Below are 12,282 nucleotides of genomic sequence, written 5' to 3'. Positions count from 1 at the left end.
GAGGAAATCGAAGGGTCATTCTATCAGCATTATCATCGACCCTTTGATGATCAGATGGATAATGGGCACTAAAGCCCAATTACAGATCTACTTTTTGTCTTTTTGATGAATATAACTATAGATCTACACTATGTTTAGTTTTTGAACAGCACTTTATTTTGACATAACAATTATATATGGCTCTCTGCGTAGAGCAAAAGACTCCTATATTTGAACACTGATAGTATACAGTTATTAGACTGCTCCCTGCGAGGAGACAACTGCTTAAATATTGTTTATACAGCACTGCAAACTGAATATGTTGGGCAGATCTGCCCATACTCGAATGCTTCGGCATATACAAAATGTAATTTCTTAATCTTAATAGAAATTACGACTTTTTCCCAGGGGAAAAAAAAATAAAAAAATAACGTTTAATTTTTAATTTTTAAGCAAGAATATATATATATATATAATGAGATGATATGGTCTTCCATCAAGCCCCTGGCTTTGAGAGCAAGCAACATTACTGACATTATCGCCACACAAGGCAACGGAGGTGCCCTTTTGGTTGAGTATATTGTTTTTCACATTGTTTCTGCTAATTCCTCATCAACTAGTAATTCACATTCGCACGTGGATGTTGGATACCTTTACATAATTCTGAGGCTCCTTGCCTCCTATGGCGTTTTTACTGAACAAGAAGAAGCTGATCAGTTAGACCATGCAGATACCATGAAAATAAAGTACTGCTTGACGGGCATTCCGAAGCTGTTGGTGCAGGGTGAAAATCGGCAACCTTGTGGGCCTTTCCTGCTCCTGATAGCAGACAAGGTCTACTTGGAAGCTTATCAACATTTGCACGAATCTGTCTTGGAGGGCTGCTAAACATTTAACAAAACTTATGGTACAAGCCCCTGGGAATATCTGGGTCGTAATCCCCAAGCCAACAATATTTTCAATGAGGCCATGGCCACAAACACTAGAACTAGTAGCCAATAGATCCTACTGGAATCATACCAATTCAATAAAACTCCAATTTGATATTCTTTCGGCGATGCAGAATAATCTTGTATTGCAAATAACATAAGATTTATGCATCTGTAATGAAGTTACAACGTTCTTTAAATTATGGTAGATATAATTCATTTTGAATTTACATGTGAACACACAACGCACTCTTAAACAATTTGAAATATCTAGGGAAACTTATCTCCATTAAAAGAATGCTCATACTTTTGTCTTTTCCTAACGAATTGGGCCAAAGTTCTGCATTCTCACACATGAATTGTAGCCAACAGAACCAAATATGACACTCACACTCAAAAATAATTTGCACAGAGAACGATATGCCCAAGGGTATGCCATCCTGGACATACTTATCTGGTTCTAAATGCCTTTGCATAAAAATTGGGGATACCTCGAATCTCCCTCTACTAAGGAAGTCTTCTCCTATATATCAGAAACATCCTTTTCACCCTGAATGTCTATATAGATTATAATCTCTTTGTTTTGAAATTGCATTTCGAATAGTAAAAGGAATCTCTAAGATACATATACCCACATGGAGTCTAACATTTTTGTCAGTTGATAAACATCAAAATTTCCCTTTGCTCTTCCATTCTACCAAATAGATTCAACTTTTCAAAAAATACAGACATATTGTAATTTTTGCATGTTTTTCAGACATCCATGTGTGACCATTATAGCGGTATACCATAGTGATTTCACAGGTTTACATTTATGAACAAACATGGATCAAGTATAAAAATCCTTTTCCTGTAATAAAATGCCAGAACCCTTCTGCAAGCAAAGGACTTGTACAGTTTCAATGGGTAACCCTTCAAAGTGTTTTATATCTTCAGGTATGAAAAGGATGATGACTTGTACAGTTTCAGTGGATAACCCTTTAAAGTCTTTTGTTATCTTCTGGCATGAAAAAGATTATTATATTTGTAGACATTAATTATTTCACCCGTGTGTATTTATCAATGAAGACAAGTTGAAGATAAATACCTTTTCGACATAGATGGATTCAAAAAGAAAGTACGAGAAGAACTCTCTGTGACAATGGGCATTTCAGATTCAGAGACATGGATGGCCTCCAAAACAAAGTGTTGGCAAAACCTCTTTGTGAAAAATCGACATTTATATTTTCAGCAGAGATGATAATAAGAAGACAAAGCCTCATGCATTTTATCAACCCTTGGACTAAATTCACAATTCATGTCCAAGAACACTTAACTTTCACCAAATACACATTTCTTGTCTACGAATACTTTAAACACATTCACTGATGGCCGAATCAAATAAAAAAATGTAATTTTACAAGTCATATAATGTCAAGCCTGCCAATGTAGCCATGATTTTTCCTTTCTAAGTTTGACCCACTGGTTAAAATGGAAACATTTCTAAACTTGCAATATCATGTACACAAAAATGGAGTTCTATAGCATTAATTTTTCCAGCAAAAGAGCCAAAAGTAATTAAATACTCCATGATCATAAAGATAATATCCAGTGCCATCTACTTAATAAATGTAATATGCCAAGTGTAAATGCATCCAATATTATTCATGCCACCAGATTCCTGTCTGGAAATTATCAATGGGCTCTGATTTTGGGCAACATTGCAAGGATTTTTAGGTGCATCATGCTTACTGTCAATTGCCTGCAAATTAGGCATCAAGTCCATTTGAATATTATTATTTCTTCTGTGTAAAGATGTCAATGTTTCAATTATTTGTGGATTACTGAGTATTCTTAGCACCATATCATGATCAATCATGTTTCCCTTCTCATTTGATTTTGCTCTTGCAACACATGCAGCAACATCTGCTGCAACTGCAGTTATGTCAGGTTCTGCTGCAGGTTTAGATATGGATAAGGACTCCTGTTTTTGCTGATCAACACTAGGAGGCACCATAGAGACAGAGTCACCACCTTGGGATGATATTCCTGTAGAATTTGGTTGCATTGCTCTCATATTGTGCATAATCCTGATAGAATCATATAAATATATTCCTGTTAAGGTTACCAATCAATTATTCGTTAGCTACCCAGTGATTTTATAAGTAAAATAAAAAATTTCAATCAGAAAAAGGTAGCATTTTCATAACATCTTAATCATCTCAGGAAAGAATTAGATCTACGACAACTATAATCCCTAGAGCAATAATCAAATAGAAGTCAGATGACTACCATCACCTACCCAACTCTTGAAAATCTTGCAAAGGAGGCACTTCATTCAACTCTCAAGTTTCATCTTCTTCTATGGGATTCAATGGAATCGTAGGTGTATCAGAATCGCACCAGTCCTCCTGTGGCTCCAATGGCTCTATGGGGCTGCAAGTAATTCATTGCAAGTCTCATAGAACATTTCATTCATAGCTATCCAACCCAAAAACATAAAAGGCCTAAAACATCAAAAAATGCAGCTACCTTGGTGGAATAGAAGATGGGAGTGGGTATATGGCCTCCAAATTCCTGACTTCTCGTTCACACTGTACTTTAACTTCTAAACATTCATCCCCAACAACTACTCGCCATGAAGGACTAATGACAAACTACACAAACATTTAAAAAAAGGCTAGTGATAAGATCTCTAATGGAAAGAAAATATTTGCGAAGACCAATCCTAATCGAATGACCTTATTAAGAACAAACATTCCCATGACTGTATAAAATGTACTTGATATACATCCAAAAATCTTCATAATTGGCATTGTTTTAATCTGCTTTATGCATTTTGAATGTTTTAGAATTTATTCCACACATATGATTAACCATTCATTGCTGCATAACAGAACATATGACTTATAGTTCCAGATCTCATATAAGAGAAAGAAATTATGTTTGCATACCCTGGGGGGGCAGCACCAGGTGGTCACAGGTATAATGGAATATTCCTGTATATTCTTCTTTGTATAATTGTTTCTAACACCCTGCAACTGATTACATTCGAATCCAGAGCCATATTCATGCCACAAGCGAGATTGTTTTGCCTGTAGATAGTCTTGGTCAGCCATGTCAGACTGCAATGGCGCATCTTCAACAAGAAACAGTCTCACATGAAAATGAAAACTTGACATCAATATCTATCTTATTGGTTTGTAAGAAAAATAGAGAGCTGATACCATAAAGGAATGTGAATCATTCTGCAGTAGACAACTAGTACCTAAACTTAAAAAGAAAAAAACAGTCCAAAAAACAACATATTTAATCCGAAAGTAATGACATCCAGACCTAACTGGATAAACTAAGTGAGAGATAGGGATAAAATAAGTGAGAAACCAACTGAAAATAATGTATTGTTATGGGGTGTGCATAGTTTCAATGCCGTAAGGTTGTCCTAAAAATTGGAATCAATTTAAAATGTACTTTACTAAAATCACACAACCACAAAATAAGAAAGCACTAAGTTTTTAGTTTTGTCACAATAAGTTATGGCCAATAGCGTCCAGACTGTATGATCCTAGACATTTCTAAATGCATTGCATAAAAATTGGGGATACATCCTCTACTACGGAGGTCTTCTCCTATATATCAGAAACGTCCTTTTCACCCTGAATGTCTATATAGATTATTAGCTCTTTGTTTTGAAATTGCATTTCGAATAGTAAAAGGAATATCTAAGATACATATACCCACATGGAGTCTGACATTTTTGTCAGTTGATAAACATCAATATTTCCCTTTTCTTTTCCATTCTACCAAATAGATTCAACTTTTCAAAAAATACAGACATCCTGTAATTTTTGCATGTTTTTTAGACTTCCATGTGTGACCATTATAGTGGTATACCATAGTGATTTCACAGGTTTACATTTATGAACAAACATGGATCAAGTATAAAAATCATTTTCCTGTAATAAAATGCCAGAACCCCACTGGAAGCAAAGGACTTACACAGTTTCAGTGGGTAACCCTTCAAAGTGTTTTATATCTTCAGGTATGAAAAGGATGATGACTTGTACAATTTCAGTGGATAACACTTTAAATTCTTTTGTTATCTTCTGGCATGAAAAAGATTATTATATTTGTAGACATTAATGATTTCACCCGTGTGTATTTATCAACGAAGACAAGTTGAAGATAAATACCTTGACATAGATTGGTTCAAAAAGAAAGTACGCGCAAAACTCTCTATGACAATGGGCATTTCAGATTCAGAGACATGGATGGCTTCCAAAACAAAGTATTGGCAAAAACTCTCTGTGAAAAATCGACATTTATATTTTTAGCAGAGATGATAATAAGAAGAAAAAGTCTCATGCAGTTTATCAACCCTTGGACTAAATTCACAATTCATGTCCAATAACACTTAACTTTCACTAAATACATATTTCTTGTCTACGAATACTTTAAACACATTCACTGATGGCAGAATCAAATCACAAAATGTAATTTTACAAGTCATATAATGTCAAGCCTGCCAATCTAGCCATGATTTTACATTTCTAAGTTTGACCCACTGGTTAAAATGGAAACATTTCTAAACTTGCAATATCATGTACACAAAAATGGAGAGTTCTATAGCATTAATTTTTCCAGCAAAAGACCCAAAAGTAATCAAATACTCCATGATCATAATGATAACATCCAGTGCCATCTACTTAATAAAATGTAATACCCCAAGTGTAAATTCATCCAATATTATTCGTGCCAGCAGATTCCTGTCTGGAAATTATTAATGGGCTCTGATCTTGGGCAACATTGCAAGGATTTTTAGGTGCATGATGCTTACTGTCAATTGCCTGCAAATTAGGCATCAAGTCCATTTGAATATTATTATTTCTTATGTGTAAAGATGTCAATGTTTCAATTATTTGTGGATTACTGAGTATTTTTAGCACCATATCATGATCAATCATGTTTCCCTTTTCATTTGATTTTGCTATTGCAACAAAAGCAACAACATTTGCTGTAGCTGCAGTTATGTCAGGTTCTGCTACAGGTTTAGATATGGATAAGCACTGCTAATTTTTCTGATCAACACTAGGAGGGACCATAGAGACAGAGTCGCCACCTTGGGATGATATTCCTGTAGAATTTGGTTGCATTTCTCTTATATTGTGCATAATCCTGATAGAATCATATAAATCTATTCCTGTTAAGGTTGTCAATCAATTCTTCGTTAGCTACCCTGTGATTTTATAATAAAATAAAGAATTTAAATCAGAAAAAGGTAACATTTTTATAACAACTTAATCATCTTAGGCAAGAATTAGATCTACAACAACTATAATCCCTAGAGTAATAATCAAATATAAGTGAGATGACAATGGAATATTCCTGTATATTCTGCTTTGTATAATTGTTTATAACGCCCTGCAACTGATCACATTAAAATCCAGAGCCATATTCATGCCACAACCGACATTGTTTTTCCTGTAGATGGTCTTGGTCAGCTAGGCCAGACTGCAATGGGGCATCTTCAGCAAGAAACAGTCTCACATGAAAATGAAAACTTGACATCAATATCTATCTTATTGGTCTGTAAGAAAAATAGAGAGCTAATGCCATAAAGGAACCTGAATCATTCTGCAGCAAACAATAGTACGAAAACTTAAAAAAGAAAAAAACAGTCCAAAAAACAACATATTTAATCCAAAAGTAATGACATCCAGACCTAACTGGATAAAATAAGTGAGAGATATGGCTAAAATAAGTGAGAAACCAACTGAAAATAGTGTATTGTTATGGGGTGTGCATAGTTTCAATGCCGTAAGGTTGTCCTAAAAATTGGAATCAATCTAAAATGTACTTTACTAGAATCGCATAACCACAAAATAAGAAAGCACTAAATTTTTAGTTTTGTCACAATAAGTCAGGGCCAATAGTGTCCAGACTGTATGCCATCCTAGACATACTTGTTTGGTTCTAAATGCCTTGCATAAAAATTGGGGATACCTTGAATCTCCCTCTACTAAGGAGGTCTTCTCCTATATATCAGAAAGGTCCTTTTCACCCTAAATCTCTATATAGATTATAAGCTCTTTGTTTTGAAATTGCATTTCAAAGAATAAAAGGAATCTCTAAGATACATATACCCACATGGAGTCTGAAATTTTTGTCAGTTGATAAACATGAATATTTCCCTTTTCTCTTCCATTCTACCAAATAGATTCAACTTTTCAAAAAATACAGACATCTTGCAATTTTTGCATGTTTTTCAGACTTCCATGTGTGACCAATATAGTGGTATACCATAGTGATTTCACTAGTTTAAATTTATGTTTAAATTTATGAACAAACATGGATCAAGTATAAAAATCATTTTCCAGTAATAAAATGCCAGAGCCCCTCTAGAAGCAAAGGACTTGTAACACTTCAAACTGTTTTATATCTTCAGGTATGAAAAGGATGATGACTTGTACAGTTTCAGTGGATAACCCTTTAAAGTCTTTTGTTATCTTCTGGCATGAAAAAGATTATTATATTTGTAGACATTAATGATTTCACCCTTGTGTATTTATCAAGGGAGACAAGTTGAAGATAAATACCTTTTTGACATAGATGGCTTCAAAAAAAAAGTACGAGCAGAACTCTCTGTGACAATGGGCATTTTAGATTCAGAGACTTGGATGGCTTCCAAAACAAAGTATTGGCAAAACCTCTCTATGAAAAATCGACATTTATATTTTCAGCAGAGATGATAATAAGAAGACAAAGCCTCATGCATTTTATCAACCCTTGGACTAAATTCACAATTCATGTCCAAGAACACTTAACTTTCACTAAATACACATTTCTTGTCTACGAATACTTTAAACACATTCACTGATGGCAGAATCAAATCACAAAATGTAATTTTACAAGTCATATAATGTCAAGCCTGCCAATGTAGCCATGATTTTTCCTTTCTAAGTTTGACCCACTGGTTAAAATGGAAACATTTCTAAACTTGCAATATCATGTACACAAAAATGGAGAGTTCTATAACATTAATTTTTCCAGCAAAAGAGCCAAAAGTAATCAAACACTCCATGATCATAATGATAACATCCAGTGCCATCTACTTAATAAAATGTAATACCCCAAGTGTAAATGCATCCAATATTATTCATGCCAACAGATTCCTGTCTGAAAATTATCAATGGGGTTTGATCTTCGGCAACATTGCAAGGATTTTTAGGTGCATCATGCTTAGTGTCAATTTCCTGCAAATTAGGCATCAAGTCCATTTGAATATTATTATTTATTCTGTGTAAAGTTGTCAATGTTTCAATTATTTGTGGAATCCTGAGTATTTTTAGCACCATATCATGATCAATCATGTTTCCCTTTTCATTTGATTTTGCTATTGCAACAAAAGCAACAACATCTGTTGCAGTTGCAGTTATGTCAGGTTCTGCTGTAGGTTTAGATATGGATAAGGACTCCTGTTTTTGCTGATCAACAATAGGAGGGACCATAGAGACAGATTCACCACCTTGGGATGATATTCCTGTAGAATTTGGTTGCATTGCTCTCATATTGTGCATAATCCCGATAGAATCATATAAATCTATTCCTGTTAAGGTTGCCAATCAATTCTTCCTTAGCTACCCTGTGATTTTATAAGTAAAATAAAGAATTTAAATTAGAAAAAGGTAGCATTTTCATAACAGCTTAATCATCTCAGGCAAGAATTAGATCTACGACAACTATAATCCCTAGAGCAATAATCAAATAGAAGTGAGATGACTAGCATCACCTACCCAGCTCTTGAAAATCTTGCAAAGGAGGCACTTCATTCAACTCTCCAGTTTCATCTTCTTCTATGGGATTCAATGGAATCGTAGGTGTATCAGAATCGCACCCATCCTCCTGTGGCTCCAGTGGCTCTATGGGGCTGCAAGTAATTCATTGCAAGTCTCATAGAACATTTCATTCATAGTTGTCCAACCCAAAAACATAAAAGGCCTAAAAACATCAAAAAATGCAGCTACCTTGGTGGAATAGAAGATGGGCGTGGGTATATGGCCTCCAAATTCCTGACTTCTCGTTCACACTATACTTTAACTTCTAGTGGCTCTATGGGGCTGCAAGTAATTCATTGCAAGTCTCATAGAACATTTCATTCATAGCTGTCCAACCGAAAAACATAAAAGGCCTAAAAACATCAAAAAATGCAGCTACCTTGGTGGAATAGAAGATGGGCGTGGGTATATGGCCTCCAAATTCCTGACTTCTCGTTCACATTGTACTTTAACTTCTAAACTTTCATCCCCAACAACTACTCGTCATGAAGGACTAATGAAAAACTACACAAACATTTAAAAAAAGGCTAGTGATAAGATCTCTAATGGAAAGAAAATATTTGAGAAGACCAATCCTAATCGAATGACCTTATTAAGAAGAAACATTCACATGACTGTATAAAATGTACTTGATATACATCTAGGAATCTTCATAATTGACATTGTTTTAATCTGCTTTATGCATTTTGAATGTCTTAAAATTTATTCCACACATATGATTAACCATTTATTGTTGCATAACAAAATATATGAGTGATAGTTCCAAATCCCATATAAGAGCAAGAGATTATGTTTGTATACCCTGGGGGGCAGCACCAGGTGGTCACAAGTACAATAGAATATTCCTGTATATTCTACTTTGTATAGTTGTTTTCAACGCCCTGCAACTGATTACCTTCAAATCCAGTGCCATATGCATGCCACAACCGAGCTTGTTTTACTTGTAGATCGTCTTGGTTAGCTAGGCCAGACTGCAATGGGGCATCTTCAGTAAGAAATAGTCTCATCTGAAAATGAAAACTTGACATCAATATCTATCTTATTGGTCTGTAAGAAAAATAGAAACATGATGCCATAAAGGAATCCGAATCATTCTGCAGCAGACAACTAGTACCAAAACTTAAAAAGAAAAAAACAGTTCAAAAAAGAGCATATTTAATCCAAAAGTAATGACATCCAGATCTAACTGGATAAAATAAGTGAGGAACCAGCTGAAAATAATGTATTGTTATGGGGTGTGCATAGTTTCAATGCTGTAAGGTTGTCCTAAAAATTGGAATCAATTTAAAATGTACTTTACTAGAATCACATAACCACAAAATAAGAAAGCACTAAATTTTTAGTTTTGTTACAATAAGTCAGGGGCAATAGTGTCCAGAGTACCTAGGGAGAAAGCTTTAACCGAAAATGCCGTCAATTAGCAGATCTCCAACACCCAAAAGCAAGAAGAAGTTGGTAATAATATTCCTGTTGACAATAAGTTGGGTGCTCTAGCGTCTGCACTGCCTGATTGACCTTGTAATAGAGATTTGGTCATGAGGCCTCTTGTAGTCAGAACTACCTCGAGAATGGAAGTTAGAGGTAATGACTATGAATCTAGTAAGGCTGCAAATAAGAGGTATTGAATCTAGAAATGGAGCTAGAGGGATTTGCAATCTACCTGGTAACTGTAATTCTCGCATACATGTTCCTCGCCAACAAATGGTGCTCTTGGATATCTTTTGCACCGGTGCGGTTATAGTGATGCACCAACAGAGGGTTAAATAAAAAAAAACCTCCCAACAGTAAATTTCATTTTTACCATCTATAGTGTTGGAGAGCTCTAAAGCACCAACGTCACTCTTGCCTCATGCAAGCGCCTTGACGTCGGTGCTTCTCTTACTCATCATCCTTTAGTACAGTACTCACTGCCTGACTTTCCAATTTTTGTAAACCATGGTAAAATTTGTTTTTCTCCATTATGTGTCAACAATGCCTCCCCAACAAGAAAATGTCCAGGTGATGTCTATGTTTCTCTCTAAGTTAATTTTTTAGCAGATTAGAATTGCAAATTAGCTTTAAATTCCCATTATTAAAAAAAAATAAAAATTGTGTGGTGCACTCGATATGTTCAGCTTGCACCGATAGTGATGCACCCTATAAATTTATAGGGTGCACCGTAGTTTGGTGCGAGAACATAATGCACCGCTATTGTTGCGGTGTGTTTTGTAAATGAAACCACACCAGGAAAGCTATAAATTGTTCGTTGGTGTGTACAATGTTTAGGTTACGCCTGGTGCATTCGTATTTACCAAACACAACGCAAAAATAATATTTAAAAATATAGCTATAGCTCGATGCGTTCAATAACCTAAACGTTCCATACCGATGTGAAAAGGTTATACATGCGCACCGGTGCATAAATGTGATGCACCACAATGAAATTTTAAATTTGTGAACCAACAATGGTGTGTCATACGTATGTGTGCACCAATGTCAGTGCCGTTGTGTTTGAAAGCACATCGGAGTTGGTGCATGACTGTGTTTTGAGTGCAACGATGATTTTTTTTTAATTGAAAGTTATGTTTCCATATTTATAAATACATTTTTCATTTAATAAAAAAAAATTATTTTATGTATGAGGCTGGCGTATTTTATATGTCAATCACGTAATAGAGACCCTCGTCAAGGGAGCAGCAGCAGGAGCAGGAGAAAATGGTGGACCCATACAATATTGTTTGACAATGGAAGGCCAGAGAGAGGGAGAGGGATTTATACCCTTGCCCTATTACTGTAGCAACTTGAGCGTTCTTAAGGAATGTAGGCCTCATCAAGTACTATGAAGAGGCTACATCCCTAAAGCAACACTCTGTCTTATAGGCACATCTGATCTGTCGATGGAGTGCCTAGGAGTAGGGTTTTTGTGTCAGTCCTGGGGTGTGGTATAGGTCCTCTCAGGACGACACATACTTTATTTCGCTTCAGATATTTTATTTTTATTTTTTGAGAGGTTTCCAAAGATGATGTCTAAATTTGACCGTCACCCTCCTAGGTCGATCACTAAGGTCTGGATGCGCATTTGGGGGCAGATGATTTTCAAGGAGGGCCTATCAGAGTATCCGACCAGGATTTCCACCGAGGCACTGATGCTACTAGCCAATGAGGATGACCATGTGTTTGTTGCATTGGCATTTCCATAAGCGAGGAGTTATTGGAGACAGTGTCCCAACATCCTCTTCACACTAATTGAGTCTCCAGATGATAGAGATAATATTAATGCTTTCTTTAAATTAATATAGTTTCATTTGATTATTTTAATTAATTAGAATAAAAATTATTCTAATATGTTTTTTTTTTTTTTGTTAAGTCAAATTTCTATTCATAGTTTCGAAAGGAAATACATCAGAGGAAAAACGCAAGTATTCTCACCCTGACCAAGTTTGTTGACTACCGCCAAAAGCATATGACAACTTTTTCTTCTGAGTTTCTTGGCCCTAATCTTTGGCGAAAGCCTGTGAGGAGCCATCACCGAGCCATGTGGATTTGTGTGGAGACCTGTCAATCGTTTGGAGGAGGACCTG

The 12,282-nt window shown here is 35.5% G+C and overlaps 1 protein-coding gene across 1 annotated transcript; it reads left to right on the top strand.

The window, feature by feature from the left end:
- Nucleotides 1-459: 459 nt before the first annotated feature.
- LOC149198138 (caffeic acid 3-O-methyltransferase 3-like) lies at nt 460-867 on the top strand. Its single transcript, XM_089408930.1, has one exon. The coding sequence runs from the start codon at nt 460-462 to the stop codon at nt 865-867; it is 408 nt and encodes a 135-aa protein (XP_089265056.1).
- Nucleotides 868-12,282: the final 11,415 nt, after the last annotated feature.

The sequence above is a fragment of the Pinus tabuliformis genome, chromosome 2_2 (assembly GCF_031772625.1).
Source record: "Pinus tabuliformis cultivar Carrire ecotype Pingquan chromosome 2_2, CPIR1, whole genome shotgun sequence".
Lineage (NCBI taxonomy): Eukaryota > Viridiplantae > Streptophyta > Pinopsida > Pinales > Pinaceae > Pinus > Pinus tabuliformis.
Note: the sequence above shows the minus strand (reverse complement) of the source record. Positions and strands in the feature narration are given on the sequence as shown.